This window comes from Dendrobates tinctorius, unplaced genomic scaffold (genome assembly GCF_039654945.1).
Source record: "Dendrobates tinctorius isolate UK_male_01 unplaced genomic scaffold, ASM3965494v1 ptg000107l, whole genome shotgun sequence".
NCBI lineage: Eukaryota > Metazoa > Chordata > Amphibia > Anura > Dendrobatidae > Dendrobates > Dendrobates tinctorius.
In genome coordinates, this window is record NW_027361775.1 from 14,018,491 (window position 1) to 14,044,488 (window position 25,998).

The 25,998-nt window shown below is 39.2% G+C and overlaps 1 protein-coding gene across 3 annotated transcripts in view; it reads left to right on the plus strand.

The window, feature by feature from the left end:
- CSMD1 (CUB and Sushi multiple domains 1) overlaps positions 1–25,998 on the plus strand; it is a 2,734,739-nt gene that overhangs the window by 2,362,929 nt on the left and 345,812 nt on the right. For all 3 annotated transcript variants that reach the window (XM_073589180.1, XM_073589181.1, XM_073589182.1), the window contains exons 38-40: positions 8,417–8,535; positions 12,608–12,677; positions 15,658–15,774. In XM_073589180.1, coding sequence (XP_073445281.1) covers positions 8,417–8,535; positions 12,608–12,677; positions 15,658–15,774 — 306 coding nt within the window. The remainder of the gene's footprint in view (positions 1–8,416; positions 8,536–12,607; positions 12,678–15,657; positions 15,775–25,998) is intronic.

Below are 25,998 nucleotides of genomic sequence, written 5' to 3' on the forward strand. Positions count from 1 at the left end.
TCTATCTGGATCCCAGAAACTCACTCAGCTTTTATGCACACACTGTTTACAAGCAAACAGGTCACAGGTGAGGATGTTACCTTTAGTAGCCATTCAAATCCATTTGTGTCAACTTCCATGTATGTTATCAAGCCAAAATCACTAGGGTACATGAACTTTTGATCAGGGTCATTTGGATGTTTTGGGTTGTCATTATGATTTAAAAGGAGGAAACACTGTAGTTAGACAATAAATGGATTCACCCAACCACTAACCATGAGTTTGGATAAAGTTTTGGTGTTATCATTCATATTATCTGGAAAATGGCCAAGAAAGCAAAAATTATGCTGGGGTATGCAAACTTTTGAGCACAACTGTAAGTGAAACCAGAAATATAGTTTCCCAAGCAGCATATTTTGCATGATCCTAAAATTAAAATCTTGTAGGAATCCTGCAGGTATACAGGGGTTAGTATCATGATAAGCAGTTCCATCTCTGGCTTGTGAATGGCTATTGAGCTGCCTTCTTAAAACATGGAAAAGGAACTTTCTAATCTTTTGCTTACTGTAGATATTAGCCAAAAGTGAATATATACAGGGAGAAAAAAACCTATGTAGTCAGTCACCAATTGTGCAAGTTCTCCTACTTATATTTGGTTATATATCCTTTGCTGGCAATGACAGAGGTCAAATGTTTTCTGTAAGTCTTCACAAGGTTGGCACACACTGTTGGTGGTATGTTGGCCCATTCCTCCGTGCAGATCTCCTCTAGAGCACTGATATTTTGGGACTGTTGCTGGGCAACATGGATTTTCAAATCCCTCTAAATGTTTTTTATGGGGTTGAGATCTGGAGACTGGCTAGGCCACTCCAGGACCTCATATGCTTCTTACGAAGCCACTCCCTCTTTGCCCTAGCGGTGTGCTTGGGATCATTATCATGCTGAAAGACCCATCCTCATTTTATCTTCAATGCCCTTGCTGATGGAAGGAGGTTTGCACTCAAAATCTCATAATACATGGGCCCCATTCATTTTTTCATGTAGATGGATCAGTCGTCCTGGTCCCTTTGCAGAGAAACAGCCCCAAAGCATGATGTTTCCACCCCCATGCTTCACAGTAGGTATTGTGTTCTTTGAATGCAACTCAGCATTCTGTCTCCTCCAAACACAGCTAGTATTGTTTCTACCAAAGAGTTCTACTTTGGTTTCATCAGACTATATGACATTTTCCCAATACTCTTCTGGATAATCCAAATGCTCTCTAGCAAACTTCAGATGGGCCCAGACATGTACTGACTTAAGCAGGGGGACACATCTGGCACTACAGCTTCTGAGTCCCTGGCGGCATAGTTTGTTACTGATGGTAGACTTTGTCATGGTTGTCCCAGCTCTATGCAGGTCATTCAATAGGTCCCCCGTGTGGTTCCGGGATTTTTGCTCACCGTTCTTGTGCTCATTATGACACCACGGGGTGAGATCTTGCGTGGAGCACCAGATCGAAGGAGATTATCAGTGGTCTTGTATGTCTTCCATTTTCTATTTATGGCTCCCACAGCTGATTTAATCACAACCAAGCTGCTTGCCTATTGCAGATTCAGACTTCCCAGCCTGGTGCAGGGCTCCAATTTCGTTTCTGCTGTTTTTTGACAGCTCTTTGGTCTTCACCATAGTGGAGTTTGAAGAGTGACTGTTTGAGGCTGTGGACAGTTGTCTTTTATACTGATAACAAGTTTAAACAGGTGCCATAAAGGTACTGTCACACTTAGCAATGCACCAGCGATCCCGACCAACGATAAGACAGGGTCAGGATCGCTGGTGCATCGCTAAGTGGTCGCTAGTGAGCTGCCACACAGGCAGATCTCACTAGTGACATCGCAGGGGTGGAAGGTCGCTACTTACCTGTGAGACGAGGCGATCCTGACGTCCTCTCGCCCACGTCCACGCGTCGCTCGTCTCCACAGCAGGAAGCCCAGCAGGAAGCTGATGACGAGAAATGGTCCAGGACGTTCTCGCGCAATCAGCGATAACCAGCGGGGGAGCGGTTGGAGGTAAGTATCAGACATAGCGATATCGCTAGCAATATCGCTATAACGTCACAAAAACCAGTGACGTTATAGCGATATTGCTAGCGATATTGCTTAGTGTGACAGGCCCTTTACTACAGGGAATGAGTGGAAGACAGATGAGCCTCTTTAAGAAGTTACAGGTCTGTGAGAGCTAGAAATCTTGCATGTTTTTAAGTGACCAAATACTTATTTTCCATCATAATTTGCAAAATAAATCTTGCCAAATCAGACAAGGAGATTTTCTGGATTTGTTTTCTCATTTTGACTCTCATAGTTGTGGTCTACCTATGATGTCAATTACAGGTCTCTCATCTTTTTAAGTGGAGGAACTTGCACAGTTGGTGGCTGACTAGATACTTTTTCCCCTACTGTATTTGATTGGCATTAAATTCTACTGGAATATAACAAAAAAACACATTTGCAAAATTCCCATTGATTCAGCAAAATATTAGCCTGTAACCTCCATTTATTATTCTCTGAGGTCTACGTAGGCCCCTGAGCATAATAAGGGACATTACATTTGCAGAGAATAACATAATGGGATAATCTGGCAAATTTTGAATTTTCCTGATCCCCCTCATCTGTAGTAGAAATAACACAATAAAAAGGCTTTTGTTGCAGACAGTTGTGTTACCTCCAGGCACAGGACAATAAGGAATAGGAGGTCTGAGCTCCTGTGAAAAATACAGAAGCCCACATTATGAATTTCAGATCCAGTTGTAATATTAGATAAAAACAACAGGTTAAACAAAAGGGGATAAAGAAAGGAATTGCTGCTGTACATTTTTTGTGTCTAGGGTTCCTTTAAGTAAGAATATAAATTGTTTTATGCCGTTTTTGATTTAGGTTTCTTAAAGACTAATTAGTTTACAGTCCTCTTTTACAAGCTGAAAAAAGCCTTTGATTTATGTCACTTATTGGATTCCTGTCTTAGATTATCACTGTACATTTATATACCAATTGACACAGTTTCTGTTAACAGTTTTAGCTTAATTTCCATTTTTTGGCACTCTCTTTATTGAGATAATAGAACATGTCATGTTTATGGAGCTAACTTTAGTGTCATTAGCAAAATGCATGTCTACTTTGCAAAGGACTGTTCCTGTTCTAATTGATTTCAAGCTTCTATTATATTTTTTTAAACAATCAAAATCCACAAATATTGCAACTCTTATCAAATCATATATATTTAACAGCACAACATTTAGACTACATATTAAATATATTATTCAGGGCATTAAATATTATATATACAAAAATATTTATATATTTTCAGTTTAATATGAGTTTATTTGAAGATTTTTTGTGTCTGTGCTTAAAGCGCCTAACAGTTACTTTTTACTGAATATGGGTAGTCGCTTGCATGTGCGCTTTCAATGTTTAAGTTGTAAATGAAATAAATCAATTTGTTATGTGCGGTGAGATTTTCAATCAAATTGCCTTTACCATATGTTTGACTTTTTATTAATGATAGTTGTAACAAATGAAAGTGGAGGCAGAGATGGTGAAGTTCACATTCGTTTTTTATTTTTAAAGTGGAACCTCGGGAACACAGTCCGGGGGGCTCCGAAGGGGGAAAACTAGTGAGCCCCGGGTACCCGTAGTAAAGTCCCTCAGACAGGACCAGAATGGAATACCTGGAGGACACAGGTGCTACCTCCAGTTAGACCCCGGACACATGGCAGCTGTCCCAGCGGGACCAAAAGGGATAACAGAAATGACAGCAGAGTTCATAGAATCATAGAATCGCAGAGTTGGAAGGGACCTCCTGGGCCATCCGGTCCAACCCCCCGCTCAAAGCAGGATCCGCTAAATCATCCCAGCCAGACGTCCGTCCAGCCTCCGCCCGAAGACCTCCACTGAAGGAGAACCCACCACCTCTCGCGGCAGCCTGCTCCACTCATTGATCACTCCAACCGTCAAAAAGTTCCTTCCAATATCCAATCTGTGTCTCCTCCCATTCAGTCCCACCCCACCGCCTCTAGTCTCTCCCTGTGCAAACGAGAACAAAGTTGATCCCTCCACAATGCGACAGCCCTCCAGATACCTGCAGACAGCTACCAAGTCTCCTCTCAGTCCTCTCCCCCGCAAACCAAACACTCCCAAATCCTGCAACCCCTCCCCACAAGACAGGGCCTGCAGACCGGTCACCACTCTGGTCGTTCGTGATGAGACGGGTCCTGGATCCGGGTAGATGGTGTGTAGCTGGCTCCGGTAACCTTGACTCAGTTCTCGAGCTCAGATGGCTGTTGGCGGAATGGGATGGCTTTCGCCCAGATGATTGCATGTATAACCAGGGTTATCAGGATTCAGATATTTTTGTGGAGACAGACAACACAAGAAAATGCACAGAGACTGCTACGCAGTGCAGACAGGTTAGCAACAGAACTGGATGTAGCAATGATTGATACTCATTGCTCCGGCACTCTCCCTATAGAGGAGAGGCCAGAAATAGCAGCCAGTGCGCTGACATTGGATAATTGCTTATTTTGAATAATGCACGCTGTCCCTTTAAGAAGCCAGGGGGAGTGCACGCATGCCCTAATAGCTCTGGCTGAAGACCTGCCAACAGGATGCCAGGAGGTGGGGGAAGGGGAGAGAACTGAACGCTGAGAAGCAGGATGGGACTCACAGGGAGCCGGCTGCTTCAAAGGCACAGCGTGCAAGGCACGAGGTGAGTGCCCTGAACGGGGAGCAGCGGCAGACCGAGGTGCAGAGGCAGGACAGGGACCGGGTGTAACAATAGTGTTGTTACACAGCCATAGAAGTCTGGTTATGGCTTTATGTCTGGGACATATTGGGCTAAAATCGAATTTCAGGTACAATACAGAGATTATATAGCTATAATGTAAATAATTTTTGTAATCAGTAACATTGGATTATAGCTTGTTTTTAGTGCATATTTCTTGGAATATATTTGTATTAATTTATAACAAGAAAAATAGGAATACCTAACAATTATTAGAGAGTAAAGATATGGAAGACTAATTATAATAACTTTTTAAAAGCAGATAATTAATAAGATCATTCAACTCTTGAAAAGTCATTTGATATGTTTGATTAAAGGAGTTGTACAGATGAGATCAATGTGTGGAGTGGAAAACGCATAAAATCAAATCTTCTGTATTTGTTGCCATTATGTTTTAATGAACAGTAATTGTTGAATTTTCTGAATAAATTTATCCTTAATACTTTACTTACATTCCATTGTAAAAATTGTGTTGTAGTAGAAATTTGCAGAATATACACATAGCTATATTTAACATTTTATATTTACCGTATATACTCACGTGTAAGTCGAGATTTTCAGCCCATTTTTTTAAGGCTGAAAGTCCCCCTCTTGGCTTATATGAGAATCATATACCGGGGGTTGGTGGGGGAGTGGAAGCGGGGGTGTCAGAGACCATACTCACCCCCTCTTGGCACATCTCTGCAGCCCCTGCTTGTCCGTAGGTCTCCTGCGCCAGTGTTCAGGGTTACGTGGTAACGCTCATTAAAGTCATTAATATGTGCATATTTATGACTTTAATGAGCGGTACCATGTGACCGCTGAAAGCAGAAAGAAGATGACTGTGGGAGAAGCAGGGACTGCAGGAGTGGTGAGTATGATGGGGGCAGAGCAATATTCAACTTTTTTCACAGATGTAAATACTTATGTCCCCCCAAAAAAAAAATATAATTTCTCTGGTTAGCCTAGAAAGGTATCACACCTTGAATACTTTTCTCAACTTTTGGGGGGACATAAGTACTTACATATATTTTTCGGTCTAACATGGTACCACAATTTTATTTTGTATTGTACTTATTTCACAGAAAATTTACTTTGGAAGCAATTTTTTTATTTTTTCAAGGGTATTAGGAGGAAATGGACCACAATGTGTGTTGAGCAATTTCTCCTGAGTATGCCAATGCCCCATATGTGGAAACAAGCCACTGTTTGGGTGCATGGCCTGGCTCAGAAGATAGGGAGCACCTTTTAACTTTTTGAATGCAAAATTGGCTGGAATCAATGGTGGTATCATGCCACGTTTGGAGACCCCCTAATTTGCCTAAAAAGTGGAACCCCCTCAATTCTAACTAGAACCCTTACCCCAACACACCCCTAACCCTAATCCCAACCCTAACCATATCCCTAACCACAACCCTAACCCAACCCACCCCTAAACCTAATCTCAACCATAACCACAACCCTAACCATAACCCAACCCTACCTTTAGCACAACCCTAACTTTAGCCCAACTCTAACTTTAGCCCAACCCTAACCCAATCCTAACCCTAGCCCAACCCTAACCATAACCCTAGCCCAACACTAACCCTAACTTTAGCCCATCTCACTTTAGCCCAACTCACTTTAGCCCAACTCACTTTAGCCCAACTCTAGCCCTAATGGAAAAATGGAAATAAATAATTTTTTTTATTTTATTATTCTTACCTAACTAGGTAGGTGATAAAGGGGGTTTATTTTACTATTTTTTTTAATTTGATCACTATCATAGGATCTATCACAGTGATCAAAATAAATCAGTAGGAAAAATTTCCTATTGTTGCCGGGTTCTAGCCAGCAGATCTCGGCGGGTTCACTGCACATGCTCCTGCCATTTTCTCCCAGAAGAAGATTCCGGCAGCCTGGGGGACTTCATGAGGGGTTGCAGGGACACCAGAGATACCGGGGGCGATCGGGGGACCCTATTTCTCTCTCCACTGATGTGCGATCACATCAAAGGAGAGAGAAATTAAATGGAAAATCTGACTCTCTTTTGCGGTCGCCATTATACCATTAATATTGGCGATGACAAAACTGGGTTCGGTAAAAACCGACCCAAATCATGTTCTCTGGGGTCTCAGCTACCGCCGGTAGCCAAGAGGCTGGAGAAATTCTGACTCTGGGGGCGCTCTACACTTATTTCTCAGCGCTATTAGAAAGCGACGCTGAGGCATAAGTACCCTTAATTGCCACCGTTAAACTGAGTTTTGGCAGTCATTAAGGGGCTAATGTGTGTGAGGTCCTTAAGCTTAGAAATACAAATTAGATTAAAATCAACAAAAAAACTGTGATGTTAGTTTCAGGCCATATCATCATACTTTTGTTTTTGCTATCACTATACAAAAAGCACTGCATTTTTAGTCACTTTGCTGTGAATATATCCTTGTTAATGCACACCTGGTCATAGCTAATTGGGCAGTTTCAGTAATTTTATCATACACTCAAATGCAAAATATTAATCAACGTTTAACATATCATGGAGGGACAGCAGAATATTATTTGGTAGTGTTTTCCAGTGTATCTCAGAGGTTTTTCAAAAAGACTATATGGTATCTACTCAATGGAAGAATCTGCAGGGTATGTGCTCAGTATGGGTATGTGCATATGTTTGCCTCAAAAGCAATCTATGAAATGAACATGCTCAGCAATGTCAAAACAACCTTGCTGTGGATATGTTCTGGCTTTTGTCAATTCAATTAACCACTTTAGGATTCAGAAACAATGAAGCAGTGGTCAGCTTCTGATTGGAATGAGGCCACTCTCTATGCTTCACAGTATAATGTAATAGAAGCTGGTGGCAGAGCCATCACGGGAATGATGGCAATTCAGCTTCAAGAAAGCACTGGCGGTCTTTGCCTGGGAAATCTTGACGACTGTGTAGGCATTTTAAAAAGGCCATAACTTATCATAATAGGAAACCACGGCTCTTAGGTAATGTAAAGTAAGTTTTCTTTTACTAGGAGATTAGCATGAGGTAAGAATCCACAGCGTCATTAGCCACCAGTGTTTTGGTTCATCCCTAGACCTTTGTTAAAGCTGTCAGAATAAAAATAAAACTTAACACCTAATGTATAATACAAATTCAAACATACAAAATTTGGAACAAATTAACTGAAAAAAAATTCTACCTCATATTCAGGCATATGTGAAACATTTCTTAATTTTCTTGATTTTCAACTTTATCAGAGGTATTTGTTTGGAGGATTTCTCAATATTTTTACTTCCACTAGATTTCCCTGAAAGAAATTGCACTGCAAACAAAAGTATGTAACAGCAAATATCAGCCTGATATAAGTCAAAAGGACAAGAAGGCTCTATGAACAGGGTTGTTGCCTTGATGGAATGTATCTTATCTGTATAGGGCACCATAATATCTTGCCACGGCCCTACTGATAAAACTGATAAATGTTCAGAATTCCATACTCAGAAGATGTACTAAAGCTATTTCTAAAAAAATGTAGCGGTTAACCACAGAACCAAGTCACAATGTTTCATTTTCCAAAGGATCTTTAAAATATTGATTCATAAATAAGACCAGCTACTTTAATTAGCTGTAAAAATTAATTTTGATTTAAAAAAATATTAACTTTTTTATTTATTCCAATAGCTGTTGGACTAACTGCTTGCCCAGAACCACTGATTCCAACAAATGGCATTAAAAATGGGGACAGATATATGGTAAATGATGTGGTATCATTTCAATGTGAATCTGGGTACACATTGCAGGTAGGTTGAGATTGGCGTTTAATATATTTATCACAGCAGTGTAAAATAAGTATAACGAAATTAGGTAATAAAGTAATAATACAAACCTAAAAACTCATACTCTCCTTATGCCTCTGATTTTAAACTTTTCTAACAAATTTATGTGAAATTACTGCAAAGTATTATGGCATGTGTTCATATATGTGGTAGTAGTCTATGTGCAGTACTCTACTTTTTAAGCAGGAGAAAATATGGTGACACATGGGGAAAACAGATGTCAAAGGACTAATGTCTCATTCAGACTTCTATTTGTACCTCATGAATAAAATGGAATCATTTACATTCATGTTTTTGATCAGATTTTAATTGGTGTTTGGTTAGTGTGTCACTATTTACCACCAATGTTTAATCAGTTTTTTTGTTTGCAATATATATATATTTATATATATATACATATATAGATATATTGAGAAGCTTCTCCTACCCAATTGAATGTTAATAACAGACAGCACACAGATGACACAAAGATGGCATCTGTGTGCTGTCCATGATTTTCTCAGCCTCTAAGATTTGATTTGTATGGGGGATTTTGAGGGGGGATTGGAGCCATAAACATATCTCTGTGGTTTTTTTGTGGCCACATGGTCTGTAAAAAACATGGACATGTGAACAGCCCTAAAGACTACAGTTGGTATGTGATAAACACAAATACAACACATGCATGAAAAATTGATTTTTGAGCAAGGTACAAAAGTGCACCGGGGCTGATTCTTCAAGACCAGTGTTGCTCACACCATTTTTAATGAGGAGATGTGTTGGAGTCAGACGCTCCTGATTTATGAAGCGGCCTATGCATCTTTTTGAATAAGAAACATTGGATAAGTGGTGACTAGTGATGAGGGAGCATGCTTGGATAAGGTGTTATCCAAGCGAGCTTATGTACTAGTAGAACATTTTCTTTGCACTCTAATACTATGTTCGAGTCCCCGTGGCTGCATGTCTCAAAGCTGTTCGACAGCTGCAACACATGCATGGATTGCATGTGTTGTGGCTGTTGAACAGCTTCGAGACATGAATCCACGGTGACACGAACATAATATTTGATCACGCTGAAGACACTATAAGCACATGATCATGCTAGGATAACACCTTATCAGAGCACTTTCACTCATTACTAAGGGTGACTCCTCTGTGTGCGGCTCACCACAAATTCTACTCCAGTTCTGGCTGAAGTAAGATTTGTGGCATAGTGAACATCACTGATCATCATGAATTTGAGGAGTGGCTATCGACATGGGTCTCTTTTTTGTTGCAGCTCTACCCACTTTATTAAAGCTGGGCAAAAATGATTTTAGAACTCCAAACGTCGCTCAATTTTATCACAGTCTTGAATGGCACCAAAATTATGTGACTTTTCAAAGCTTTTTACTCCAGAATATTTGAAACTGCAAGGAAATAAAGCGCAATAGGGTCTTATCTGAGAAAACCAAGATATCAAATAGTAATTTATACTCACCATATGTAGGAGAGTAACAAGCATAAAGAAATGCGGTCAGCTTGCTGCACATCCAAATGACCACGCTGTGGCCATAAATCTTCAGATTCACTAGTAGGACTTTTATGGATTAAAACGTGCGCTGCCAGACCATCAATCCTCACAAGTGTTGTATTTAATATATTTATTTCCCAACGCGTTTCGAGGTCATAAAACCTCTTCCTCAGGGGATGACATGTACAGGCAGGTAAAGACATTGCCGGTTTTATACATACATGGTTCAAATATTGGCGCCAAGAGTCACATGTTGGGGAAGGGATAAAGGTCAGAGATCATCAGTGTAAAAGTTTAAAAACTTAGTACATCCAAAAGAATTAATTCATTTGATGTGTTCACAGATAAACGATAAAGAAGAGAAAGGAAGTGAAGAAAAATAAAGAAGAAATAAAAAGAAAAAAGAAAAAAGCGCTGCACGAACCCGCAGGAAAAGAACGAAAAAAAGTGTTAGCCACTGTGTGATCCGCTACTCCAAGTGAGCAGAGGAGAAGTTGCTGAGAGAGATGAAGAAAAAGAAAGAAAATATATGGAAAAAAATTTTTTTAATAATAAAAGTGAATATTATTGGAGGTGAATGTGTTAAAATCTTTATTAGTATATAAAATACAGTAGAAATTGGATAATAAAAATATATGAATAAAAAAATAAAAAAATGTATATATATATATGAATGAAAATTGTATATGGCTAAAATATAAATAAAAACGAGTCTGACCCAATGTAAGATTAAAAAATTAATAAAAATACAAAAGGTGAGAAATTAAAACACGGATGGGTGTCTGGTAAACTAATTGGAATCGCTGGAGGGAGGAACGCTTCAATAGACGGTCCTGAGGGCAGAGGGAGGAAAAAGATGCAGGAAAAGCAGAGTCCCGCACCCTTGTCTGAATAATTTTATTAAATAGATATTGAGTTCAATGAAGTTTATTCTCATATATTTTTGTGTGCAACATTTTTTTAAGATTGCGTTTTTATGCTTCAACTTTTGGCCACTGCTCTCTGAGCTCGTCATGACTCTTTTATTAATCCTGGTTTTATCTCCTGCTGTTTTATTGCGTGCAAGTTACTGCTTGTATAATAATATAATTTTATGCACTTGCTTTATTTGTTTTACACCTTCAGGGTGCGGGACTCTGCTTTTCCTGCATCTTTTTCCTTCTCCTTCTGGACCCGATCTTTTGTTTTCTGATCTCCCGTGCATATTTCCCTCCCTGAATCTGCCTCCTCTCCTGTGTGCCTCTGCCCTCAGGACCGTCTATTGAAGCGTTCCTCCCTCCAGCGATTCCAATTAGTTTACCAGACACCCATCCGTGTTTTAATTTCTCACCTTTTGTATTTTTATTAATTTTTTAATCTTACATTGGGTCAGACTCGTTTTTATTTATATTTTAGCCATATACAATTTTCATTCATATATATATATACATTTTTTTATTTTTTTATTCATATATTTTTATTATCCAATTTCTACTGTATTTTATATACTAATAAAGATTTTAACACATTCACCTCCAATAATATTCACTTTTATTATTAAAAAAATTTTTTTCCATATATTTTCTTTCTTTTTCTTCATCTCTCTCAGCAACTTCTCCTCTGCTCACTTGGAGTAGCGGATCACACAGTGGCTAACACTTTTTTTCGTTCTTTTCCTGCGGGTTCGTGCAGCGCTTTTTTCTTTTTTCTTTTTATTTCTTCTTTATTTTTCTTCACTTCCTTTCTCTTCTTTATCGTTTATCTGTGAACACATCAAATGAATTAATTCTTTTGGATGTACTAAGTTTTTAAACTTTTACACTGATGATCTCTGACCTTTATCCCTTCCCCAACATGTGACTCTTGGCGCCAATATTTGAACCATGTATGTATAAAACCGGCAATGTCTTTACCTGCCTGTACATGTCATCCCCTGAGGAAGAGGTTTTATGACCTCGAAACGCGTTGGGAAATAAATATATTAAATACAACACTTGTGAGGATTGATGGTCTGGCAGCGCACGTTTTAATCCATAAAAGTCCTACTACTCCAGAATATTGGCATACAAATTTATGTTGGTACTACTGCACATGCCCTAAACACTTTAGTCTTTGCCTTTTAAACTAGGACTACAAAAATGGTAATGTAAAAATGAAAATTGTAGCTTGTAATTTTTCTTATTATTTTCTTAATTTTTCTACTATTAAACAACTTTTTCCACATTTGAACCAATGAAGAATAAAATATAGATCTGGTTTTGCACTTGTTTGTCTCATAAGGCAGAAATACAGATCTATATTTAGATAAAGAATCACTGGCAAGTTCATGTCACTGTAGAAATTATACAAACTTTGAATTGTTCAGAAAAAATGTTCCAAGAAGAGATCTGATGCATTTTGATGGGTGAATATGATTTTTACTGCCGGTAGACTGGAGATTTTCATAGAGCACAAATTGAAGCAGAGAACTCTGATCTGACACTGCACTGTACTTTAGGTTTTATCATTCATCTGTTTGATGTAACTCTTTTATGTTCCTGAGCAGTTTTCTTTTGACATCAACAGGGACATTCACATATTTCATGTATGCCTGGGACAGTACGGCGATGGAATTATCCTTCACCTCTTTGCATTGGTAAGAGTCTGTACTGTCTAGTGAAATTTCTCAGTATTTCATAGTAAAAACATTCATTGCGCTTAGCTTTGAACTCATGTATCACAGCAAAAAACAAGAAAATTTGATCAATGATAATGTATGTGAGTAATGTCATAATTCCATTTTAGCTGAGACTAACTTGTGTGATGGACACATGTGACTTCAGCATTGAATCAGTAACTAAAAAGTGCCAAGAATTGCTAAGTGCTTGTAAGGAGTAGCTTTTTTGCATCTTGCCTTAAAATTCATGATTATGTAAGGAATTTGTGTGGCAGTGAAAGTCAAAACAAGCTCTGATTTCTATCATGATGCATTAAAAATACCTTAATATTAACCCTTTCACGATATGTGACATACATGTACATCAAAAGTCACGTAGTTGACTTTAATGCGGGCTCACACGCGGAGCCCACATCTTTCCCCACAAATTCCGCTATGTGGACAGAAAAATAAAATCGAATGGGACTTAAACATGCACAATGTATAAAGTTTATAAACAATTCTGTAAAAATAAAAGTTGCCTATTAACTCTTAGTTCCCATTGCTATATTTATGGAAAATAAAAAAAAACAAAGCGAAAATTTAAGAGGCTGTGCACAAAAAATCCTATAATAAATCCACAACCTAAAAATATTAAAGCTAGTATTATAAAATAATGAAACATTGTAAAATTAAGCCTCCGGGTTCAAACTAGTGTTTATACTACACATATCCAGCTGCTTACTTAGAGGGTGGCTCTTATGCTTCGGGAGCTAACTGTCAAGAAGGGCACCAAAAAGACACTCAGCATCTGCCAAGTTATTTAGATGTCAGGATAGGGTTGTGAACTGTATCTGTGCCTCAAGTGAAGTCTAGCTCCAGGATGACTCTGTTAAATTGATTTAGGTTTAGATTCATAAAATAATTAAGAACTGATAAAAACTTATATACAGTAAATGCAAAGCCGAAAATATTGATATCATGAACCTAACATTAACCCTTTAACTACCAGAGCTTTTTCAGTTTTGTGTTTTCGTTTTTCGCTCCCCTTCTTCCCAGAGCCATATTTTTTTTTATTTTTTAATCAATATGGCCATGTGAGGGCTTGTTTTTTGCAGGACGAGTTGTACTTTTTAACAACACCATTGATTTTACCATGGAATGTACTAGAAAATGGGAAAAAAAAATCCTTGTGCAGTGAAACTGCAAAAAAGTACAATCCCATGCATTTTATTGGCTTTTTGGCTAGGTTCACTATATCCTAAAACTGACCTGCTATTATGATTCTCCTGGTCGTTATGAGTTCATAGACACCAAACATGCCTAGGTTATTTTTTAAATTAGTGGTGAAAAAAAAAATCCAAACTTTGTTAAAAGCAAAAAAATTTCGACATTTTCTGATACCCGTAGTGTCTCTTTTTTTCAGGATCTCAGGTTGGTTGAGGGCTTTTCTTGCATGCTGAGCTGACATTTTTAATGATACCATTTTAATGCGGATACAATCTTTTGATTGCCCATTACTACATTTTAATGCAATCTCACAGAGACCAAAAAACCGTAATTCTGACATTTTGGCTTTTTTTCTTGCTATGCCATTTAGCAATCAGATTAATCTTCCTTTTTATTGATAGATTGGGCAATTCTGAATGTGTCGATACCAAATATGTGTATGTTTGATTTTATTTTTATTGTTTAATTTTGAATGGGGCGAAAGGGAGGTGATTTGAGCTTTCCTTTTTTTTATTTTTTTAATATTTTTAAAAACATTTTTTTTTAACTTTTGGCATGCTTCAATAGTCTCCATGGGAGCCTAAAAGCTGGCACAACCTGATCATCTCTGTTACATAGAAGCGATGATCAGATCGCCTCTATATAGGAGATTTTCTCACTTGCTATAAGCCTCGACCACTGGGTGATGGCCACAGCAAGCTGGCACTGACCACCATAGAGGTTTCCAGGAGACCTCCGGTTGTCATGTCAATACATCAGTGACCCGCAATCATATGACGCAGGTCACCGGTGGGCGCATTTCTGGCGCAATTGCCTGAAGCGCTTGTTATATGCCGCTGTCAGAGTTTGAAAGCGGCATTTAACTGTTTAATAGCTACCGGTGGATCGCGATTCCACCACCGGCTATTGCGGGTGCATGTCAGCTGTTCAAAATAGCTGACATGTACTGGGAAAGACGTGGGCTCACTGCAGGAGCCCATATCAAAGGGAGGGAGTCTGACATTGGTGTACTATTAAGCCCATTGTCGGAAAGGGAGTAAAGGGTTTCTGCATTTATTATATTGAGCTATTATTGTATTATAACAATAAGGTAACACTTAACATTGTTTTCCTTTAACACAATGCAAGGTATATTATATAGATATGACAAAGTAATAGAAAGATGAAAAATATAATTAGTATTATACTCAAGAAAAGAAAAATTGTTCCTTCCAATATTGCCTTTAATGTTAAAATGATTAATTATTCCTAAGCAAAAGCCATGGTTAGCTGATGCTATATTAGAATGTCCTTATGTACAACACAAAATAATTGAAAATACTCAGCATATTGGAAAGGCCGTTTGTTGCTAAGCTTGTTTTACCTCTGTATAATGCTAAAAGTAAAGTATGGCTAGAAATAAAATGCCAGTGAGATCCATAAAATATTTAAAGAAAAGAATAGGAAATACATGTGATATTTTACTTTCCTTTCTTTTTCCATTTGTAAAACTATTATATAATTATTAAAATTAGCATAAATACTTTTAAACACAACATCCACATTTGCTATGAAAAAAAGTAAATAATACAAATTAGCTATTAACAAACATCAATACACAGTCATTACCGTTAAAGTCCACCATACAATTGTGCTGGCTTTTTTATGGTAGGGTCTGAATGCAATCTTTAAATTTGGCTAAGAAAAGTACACTAAATTATTTGATGAATTACTTATTTCATCTTTTAATTATGTTTTTTTTCTCTTTAAGCTAAATGTGGTGGAACATTATCAAATCTGATTGGAGTGATTTTAAGCCCTGGTTTTCCTGGAAATTACCCGAGTAACTTGGACTGCACATGGAAGATTTCATTACCAGTCGGCTATGGTTTGTATTTTCATTAATGTAGTAATAACTTTTTTGCAGATTGTGAAAGGGAAAATAGTGAGTTTTTAGTAATTATCCAAAAGTATTATTTGCATGCATAGGTTTTTATTACATAGCTGTATAAAAATTAGGGGAATTATGTTGTATTATACAGTAATTCACATATATAACGGGCAAAAGTTTTCTTTGAGATTTGAGATGAAGTCATTAGTTTCTGATAAATGTTAATGTCATGGTTATCACAAACCATTAGACTGCACTCACATTTTCCCACATATGTCTTTCAATGAAAATTAGCTTAAATATTGCCCCTTCTGTGGTTTAGCCAACTCGTTCGAAAAATTTTAAACTGTGGGAAATGTGTCCAGAAGCATGTGGCAGTAAACAAGCTCCTTTCAAGTTTTATCTTATTTAGCTTGCAATAGTAATCTGTATCTCACTCATGGGCAAGTAAGAGTAAAAGACTCTTAAGCACCACCAGAAGTTCCAGTCACTCCCATCATATTTTACAATGGTAGCTTTTTTTTACTAAGGAAGGTGGCAGGCATATAACAGTGGCAGACAACACAACCATTTATGGCTGCTGCCTCCATGAGCATGGAGGAACAGACTGATAGTTCATGAAACTTCAGCCAATGAATTCCAGCCTGGCTCTCATGGGCCCTTCCTACTATCATGTTAGCTTAACCTTCCTCTTTAGTGGTACTTCAAACACCACCCAGTGCTATAAAAATGATTGTAAATAATAATAATGTATTTCTATTGCACCAACATATTTCGCAGCACTTTACATTTTAGAGGGGACTTGTACAGACAATAGATATTACAGTATAAAAAATACATAGATTAAAACAGATACCAAAAGGAATGTGGGCCCTGCTCGCAAGCTTACAGTCTATGCAGAAAAGGGGAGACATGAAAGGTGGATGGTAACAATTGCTTTCATTGTTCGGACAAGCCAAAGTGTAAGAATCACGTGTTCATGTAATGCTGCATGAACCGGTTATCAGCCTAACTATGTAACAATACAGACACAGAGGGCTATTAAATGCATAAAGCATGTGAGAACATGATGCGAGGAACCTGGTTATGGTTACAAATTTTAAGTGGGCACCACACGGGTAGTTAGGCTGATGCGCTGCGGCGGTAGGCCAGTCTGAACAAATGCAATGAGGAGAAAAAAGGAGCATAAATGGATAAAACAGCAAAGTTTATTAACACATCAGAAAAGTTCAAAAATACTAGTAAAAGTCATGAGGACATAATACAAGATACATGAATGGAGAACAAATGGGGGAAGAGACCAGGTCTCCTGCACCTCTGTGCTGTACAATCACCCTAGGTTAAATATGCCAACCCCCCAAAAAAGTAAATAAAGTGCTTATGTCTCTAGTTGCCATATACAGTGGGGAAAAAAAGTATTTAGTCAGTCAGCAATAGTGCAAGTTCCACCACTTAAAAAGATGAGAGGCGTCTGTAATTTACATCATAGGTAGACCTCAACTATGGGAGACAAACTGAGAAAAAAAAATCCAGAAAATCACATTGTCTGTTTTTTTTTCATTTTATTTGCATATTATGGTGGAAAATAAGTATTTGGTCAGAAACAAGCAATCAAGATTTCTGGCTCTCACAGACCTGTAACTTCTTCTTTAAGAGTCTCCTCTTTCCTCCACTCATTACCTGTAGTAATGGCACCTGTTTAAACTTGTTATCAGTATAAAAAGACTCCTGTGCACACCCTCAAACAGTCTGACTCCAAACTCCACTATGGTGAAGACCAAAGAGCTGTCAAAGGACACCAGAAACAAAATTGTAGCCCTGCACCAGGCTGGGAAGACTGAATCTGCAATAGCCAACCAGCTTGGAGTGAAGAAATCAACTGTGGGAGCAATAATTAGAAAATGGAAGACATACAAGACCACTGATAATCTCCCTCGATCTGGTGCTCCACGCAAAATCCCACCCCGTGGGGCCAGAATGATCACAAGAACGGTGAGCAAAAATCCCAGAACCACGCGGGGGGACCTAGTGAATGAACTGCAGAGAGCTGGGACCAATGTAACAAGGCCTACCATAAGTAACACACTACGCCACCATGGACTCAGATCCTGCAGTGCCAGACGTGTCCCACTGCTTAAGCCTGTACATGTCCGGGCCCATCTGAAGTTTGCTAGAGAGCATTTGGATGATCCAGAGGAGTTTTGGGAGAATGTCCTATGGTCTGATGAACTGTTTGGTAGAAACACAACTTGTCGTGTTTGGAGGAAAAAGAATACTGAGTTGCATCCATCAAACACCATACCTACTGTAAAGCATGGTGGTGGAAACATCATGCTTTGGGGCTGTTTCTCTGCAAAGGGGCCAGGATGACTGATCCGGGTACATGAAAGAATGAATGGGGCCATGTATCATGAGATTTTGAGTGCAAACCTCCTTCCATCAGCAAGGGCATTGAAGATGAAACGTGGCTGGGTCTTTCAACATGACAATGATCCAAAGCACACCGCCAGGGCAACGAAGGAGTGGCTTCGTAAGAAGCATTTCAAGGTCCTGGAGTGGCCTAGCCAGTCTCCAGATCTCAACCCTATAGAAAACCTTTGGAGGGAGTTGAAAGTCCGTGTTGCCAAGCGAAAAGCCAAAAACATCACTGCTCTAGAGGAGATCTGCATGGAGGAATGGGCCAACATACCAACAACAGTGTGTGGCAACCTTGTGAAGACTTACAGAAAACGTTTGACCTCTGTCATTGCCAACAAAGGATATATCACAAAGTATTGAGATGAAATTTTGTTTCTGACCAAATACTTATTTTCCACCATAATATGCAAATAAAATGAAAAAAAAAAACAGACAATGTGATTTTCTGGATTTTTTTTTCTCAGTTTGTCTCCCATAGTTGAGGTCTACCTATGATGTAAATTACAGACGCCTCTCATCTTTTTAAGTGGTGGAAATTGCACTATTGCTGACTGACTAAATACTTTTTTTCCCCACTGTATCTGTAAGGGTAAAAAATGGGGGGCAGCAGAAAACCAATGTATAGTAGTCAGCATGGGGAGCCGGGGATATATTTTCTGATATATGTTAATAAACTTTGCTGTTTTATACATTTATGCTCCTTTTCTCTCCTCATTGCATATTAATTTTGGAGTTTGCATGTTGTCCAGTTGTTGGACTGTCTGGTGTTAATTTTTGCACCTTTAGCTCATGATACTATCATGCTACCTGGTTTAGTTGTCAGTCTGAACAAATGCATTTTTAAGGCACGCTTAAAACTGTGGGGATTATTCATTTTAACCTCGGTAGTGCATTCCAAAGAATTGTCACAGCACATGAAAAGTCTTGGAGAGGTGCAAATAACAAGAGCGAGCCAGTGATCGGATGTGGGGGTTGAATGAAAGCTTGGAATCAAGTATGACCCCCAGGACAGTGGGCATGTTGCTGGGGAGTAATGGTGAACCACACAAGGAAATGGTAATGTTGGACATAGGTACGTTAGTAGAGGGAGGAACCACAACGAGTTCAGTTTTTGACAGGTTCAGTTTCAGATACAGTGAGGACATGATGCTAGTAACAGCGGTCAGAAAATCACTGGTGTTTTCTAAAAAGGCAGGCGTGATGTCAGGAGAAGAAGCGTATAATTGGGTGCCATCAGTATAGAGATGGTACTGGAACCCAAATCTACTGATTGTTTGGCCAATAGGGACAGTATACAAAGAGAAGAGAATAGCAACATATGAGATATGTTTATGTTGCAAAATGATATCCCACAAATTTTGAGACTTGACTGTTTTTCTAGAGGTTCCTCGACTTTTTCTTGTAGATTTTCCATTTCAACTGATTTGAACAGGCCACAGGCAATGCGGTGGTTGCTTATGTGACACCTTCCTATAAAACAATCTTTTAAAGCCCTCATTCCCAAGATATGTATGATAAAAAAGCAGTCATTTGTCAAGGCACTAAATGTATTCCCCAAAGTTTGGAGCAACTGAAATATGATCACAAGACAGCTAGTTCTAGTACTAGTCCACAATCTCTTGTAACAGGTTCAATTATAAGCTATCTCAATTAAAGACTTCCAGTGCAGTACTGATAACTTTGAAAACAAAAAGAAGACAAAATAGCAGTTCTTTAAAACTGAAGGTGAAGAAGATGGTATGGGCACTCTCCAACTGATCTTTTGTACGACCCTGGATAAACCTCCTTAACACTCCATTTGTATGGACTTAGTGCTTAAAGCAATATGCCCAAAAACATTAGACTGCAGACATCGCCATATTATTTGTTATATAACAGAAGTCATATTAAAACAGAAGATCATGATGACAGTTCATTCCTTCATTAAATTGAATTTACAGGGAATCTGTCACCAGAAATGTGCTATCTCATTTGAGAGCAGCATAATGAACAGAAAGAGACCCTGATATAGCAATGTATCACTTAATTTATTGCATCTAGCAATTGTGTTCCAGAGTTTTCTCTGCTGTAGATATATCATTACTCAGAAACCTGACCCCGACCACAACACTGATTAGCAGCTTTCTATGTACATTGCATATTGACAGTAAACTGCTAATCAGTTATGGGGGTGTGGTTGGACCAGGAGGCACACAGACAGCAAATCACAAAGTGATAATCTCCTGCTGATAAACCACTGATAATATTGAAACAACAGCACACAGCCTAATATAATGACATAGCTAAAATGAGTCAATATCACAAGATACCCATACAAAAGATATACTTAGGGTGAAAAACTGTCATAACATATGTATAAGCAAAGAGTGATTAAGAAAAAAACTCATAGAGTATATACCCTTAAAAACTGAATTTTAGTTAGAATAATTAAAACAAACATAAAGAAAAATCAGATAGTAACACAGATAGTTACAGAGTAACACAGAGGCTGCTGAGCAAAATTGCAGGAAAACACTGATAAATATAAGCTGCATTAAACAATTTGCACTACACAAGTAGTTCAGATATCGATCCTGATGTATTGTAATAATAAGGGTAAACCCTACCTAATAAGATCAAACAAGAAAGACTTTAGTATAAATAGTATACTTACATATGTGTAGAGCTTCTTGTCATAGCATCCCCACTGCCACAATGCACGTTTTGTTTAAAACTTCATCAGGAGGCGTGTTTTGGAGAGGGGATAGGTATCATTACTGTACATGGTACTGATCAGCAAATTATGATGTTTGGTTAAGAGGCCATATAGGTCATATGAATGATCACATAAAGAATATGCGATCTAATGAATAATGCAAAATACTGATCAGCCAGTGATAGTGCTCGGTTAAAAGGACAAGTAGGTCATATTATCAATGACATGAGTAGAATGTAGTCAGCTTCCCAAACAGCTCAAATTAGGGTCAGATACAATGAAAAGTGGCATCACTTGACCCACAGTAGACATTTGATAATGGCACAGCAGCAATCAGCCATGGTCCATGCATGAGATGTCAGGGTCTGAGCCACATTTAGAGCTTTGAATTTAAGCTTCAGCTAAGACGTGGTTGGTAAGGGAGCAGTGCAAGCCATCTTTGCTGGTAGCCCTGTTACCTTATGCAATAGCTCAATTTTTTCCCAGCCACACTCAGGTGGCACAAACATCAGTTTCGGAAACTACTCTTGGTTGAAAAATGTAAGGATAGTAACACAGGTAGTGGACTGATCAATTGAATCACAGTAGAACATTTTATAATGGTAAAAAAGCAGTCAACCATGTGTGCCTTGCATCAGGTATTAGGGTCTTGGCCAGCATTTAGAGCTTTGAATTGAAGTTTCAATTAAAATGAGGTGGGTAAGGGAGCAGTGTATGCCTTCTTTACTGGGAACCCTGATACCTCATACAGCAGCTTAAATAGTTTTTTTTTCCCAGCCACACTCAGGTGTTACAAGTATCAGCTTGGTAGAGCACTAATAACTAACACTAATAACAAAAATGTAAGGATAGTAACACAGATAGTTGACTGAAAGTAAGTGCAGGCCTCCTTGTCTGGGAGCCCTACTGCTACAGGCATTGCACATGAAGGAGACACAACTTGGAGTCTCCACATTTCAAAAAATGATTGTCACACACCACTAAAGTGACATCAATTTTCACAGAGTAGAAACAGTATAAAGGCCCTCTGACACCCCTTTCACAACAGGCAACTTTTGTACCATGGATCTAGCAGAGTGGCAACCCAGTAGTCAATAGTATTTCCAACCATAAGAATATGGGCATCATGTTGATGATATTGCAGCAAGAAGGAGCTCATGTGTCAGGTGGTACCATGAGGTTCAAGTCAATGGTGTGTTGGTGGTGGGGTAACACTCAACCTTCCTTCCTCCATCCACTCCTGCCATCCATGTACAACAGAGAGGGGATCATTATCCCCTCATTACCTGACTGTTGCGCACCCATCACCTCTTCTTGCTCCATTTGTTTGTTGGTTCCTGCAGCTTCACTAACAGTGTGTCTGCTACCATGAGCCCTCCTCAACCGCTGTAATCCAAATATCTAGAGATATTGTTAACCCTTCCACTTACTCCTCTGCTTCCACCTCTTCCTCTGAGACCACCACCTCCTCCTGCAGACTAATCAAAGTGTGCTCCAGCATGTAGATGACTGGAAATAGTGATGCTGATGACGTTATAATAATAATAATAATTTTATTTCTATAGCGCCAACATATTCCGCAGCACTTTACATTATAAAGGGGACTTCTACAGACAATAAACATTACAGCATGCCAATAAATACATAGATCAAAACAGATACCAAGCCCTGCTTGCAAGCTCAAAATCTATAAGGAAAAAGGGGAGACACAAAAGGTGGATGGTAACAATTGCTTTTACTGTCCGGAGCAGCCATAGTGTAAGAATCAGGTGTTCCTCTGATGCTGCATGAACCAGTTAACAGTCTAAATATCTAACAGTACAGACACAGAGGGCTATTAAATGCATAAAGCATGTGAGAACATGATGCGAGGAACCTGGTTATGGTAAAAAATTTTGAATGAGTCTGACAAGGATATTTAGGTTAATGCATTGAGGCAATAGGTCAGTCTGAACAAATGCATTTTTAAGGCACGATTAAAGCTGTGGGGATTGGGGATTAATTATATTAACCTGAGTAGTACATTCCAAAGAATTGGTGCAGCACGTGAGAATTTTTGGAGACGGGAGTGGGAGGTTCTGATTATTGAGGATATTAACCTCAAGTCATTAGCAGAATGGAGAGCATGGGTAGGGTGGTAGGCTGAGACGAGGGAGGAGATGTAGGGTGGTTCTGCGCCATGGAGTTCTTTGTGACTGAGGATAATAAGTTTATACTGAATTCTGGAGTGGATGGGTAACTAGTGTAAGGACTGGCACCAGGTAGATACCAGAAAAAAAATTTTGGCACTCAACTTTTTGTCATAAGTGAGGAGTTTTATTTGCACCAGACAAAAAGTTGAGTGCCAAAATTTTTTTCTGGTATCTATTCTGGTGTGGGAACCTTCTTTTGTGCACCAACCCAGTTGTGCCATGATATACTTGTAACAGTGGCACCAGGTAGAGGCATCGGTATAATGATTGGTGAGGAATATGATCTGAGCTGCAGCATTCAGGACAGATTGGAGAGGGGGGAGTTTGGTAAGCGGGAGACTGATTAGTAGAGAGTTACAATAGGCCAGATGAGAGTGAATAAGAGAAACAGTAAGAGTTTTTGCAGTCGAAATTAAGAAAGGGAGGAAACACGAGGAGTTCAGTTTTTGACAGGCTCAGGTTCAGATAGAGGGAGGACATGATGTTAAAGACAGCAGTAAGACAATCACTGGTGTTTTCCAAAAAGGAAGGTGTGATATCAGGATAAGTGTATAGTAGGGTGTCATCAGCATAGAGATGGTACTTGTAACCAAATCTACTGATTGCTTGACCAAAAGGGACAGTATACAAAGACAAGAGGAGGGTGGGCCTAGAATCGATCCTTAAGGAACCCCAACAGTAACGGGAAGATGAAAGGAGGATGAGCCAGCAAAAGATACAGTAAAGGAGTGGTCAGAGAGATGGGAGGAGAGCCAGGAAACAGCGGTGTCCTTGAGGCCAATGGAGCAGAGCATAGTGAGGAGGAGCTGATGATCCACAGTGTCGAATGCTGCAGAGAGATCAAAGAGAATTTGCATGGAGTAGTGACCCTTAGATTTAGCTGTTAGAAGATCAGTAGAGACTTTAGTGAGGGCAGTTTTAGTAGAATGTAGAGAGTGGAAACCAGATTGTAGAGGGTCGAGAAGAGAGTTATCTGAGAGATAGGGGATAAGATGGGCGTGACCCAGGCGTCCCAGGAGTTCAGAAATGAAGGGAAGATTAGAGACAGGTCTATAGTTAGAGGCACAGTTTTGCTCGAGGAATGTTTTTTTATGTAATGGCTGTATGATGGCATGCTTAAGTGAGGACGGAAAGATACCAGAAGAGAGATAGGTTGAATATTTTTGTTAGGTGAGTGGTGACAACAGGGGAAAGGGACTGGAGGAGATGTGATGGAATGGGGTCACTAGTGCAAGTAGTAGGGCAAGAAGATGCAAGGAGCCTGATTACTTCTTCTGTTACTGGTTCAAAATCAGAGAGTGAGCTAGATGCAGTGGGGGAGGGAGGACAGTGCATGGTATGAGGTGATTGGAAGATAATTTCCTGTCGGATATGGTCAATTTTTTCTTTAAAATAATTGGCCAGATCGTCAGCGTGGAGATCCATGGTTGGGGCCTGCACTCTTGGGTTGAGAAGAGACATTTTGGGTTATTGGATAGTGAGGTGATGAGGGTGTTGAAATAGATTTGTTTTGAGAGGTGAAGGGTAGTGTTGTATGTTTTAATCATAAACTAATAATGGATTAAATGGATCAGCGATAACCATCTTAGTTGCCATTTCTAAACAGTGCAGAAGGGTGCAGAGATCCTTCATCTGTGCCCACTCCACAAGTATGATTTGCACCATGACAATACTGAGTTGGCCAAGGCTATGCAAAAGGACATACTGCACCAGGGCTTGTCACTGCTGTGCTCACTAGTTAATAAAGGAATGGAGAGAAAGGAGTTTTTGGGTCGAATCTGCTCCATCTCAGTATCAATGCTAAAATGAGTGTCTGGTTCAACACAATGGTGAAAAACCAGATAGACATATTGCCACAGTTCTCAAATTGAGCATTAATATTGATTGTTAATTAATTGTTGATGTCCGCATGGTCAATCTGGAATATACATATACCTTTTGTCATTGCAAACTTTGATTGCTATGTGAACCATTATCAAAGCAGGGAGAGTGGGGAGTTATGGGGGCATTGTCAGAGGGTAGAGTGGCTTTATCTTTCCACTGAAAGTCATATTTTACAGAAATCTTTGTGCAAAATCTAACTGCTCCTTGATCAAATAACACAGAGATAATGTACATTTAGCACAATACATACTGGTTTTCTAACACCGCTCTGCCAGAATCACCTATGACTCATATAGAGCTTAGATTCTCCTACATTCATGTATTAAATCGCAACAGTTTTTAAATATATAAATAACTGTAAGTAAAAAAAAAATTATAGTAATTTTATTTTTTTAATTGTCATAAAATAAAGGAAAGAACAGGAATACAACTGAGGTCATGTTGCTTAAAGGGAACGTGTTACCCCCCCAGGGCCTTTTTAAGTAAAAAAAGCCACCTTCAGCAGCACTAAGGCTGTATTCTATGAAGGTATCTCTTAGGTTTCTTATCGCTAGGAACAATGGAATACAGACTTTTAAAAATTGCCTGCTATACCTCTATTGTGCCCTGGAGGTATGTTTTCTCCCCCTGTGTCAACCGCCTCAGAGCCGTCAATCATCTTCCTCTTACGTCTGTGCGCCACCTCCTATGTTCCTGTTATATGCCCGGCACCTGCACTCTGACAACATTTCTTGGGCATGCTCCGTGCACGCTGGTGGGAACTTACATCAGGCGATGATGTAATGAGCTCGCGCCTGCGTGGAGCAGAGGCCCCAGATCCTACCCCGCAGTGTGTTATGATGTATTCACACTGTGTGGCTGGGTATCTGGCACCTACGCAGTGAGGATCTCTGCACCTGTCCCCATCTCCCTCCTCTTTCCTCCACCGTAATATGTTGGCACATCAGCTCACTAAACGCTGCCGAGTCCCAACGTATTATGGTAACCTGATGTAAGTTCCTGGCCAGTGCGCTTGGCGGATGCCCGAGAAAT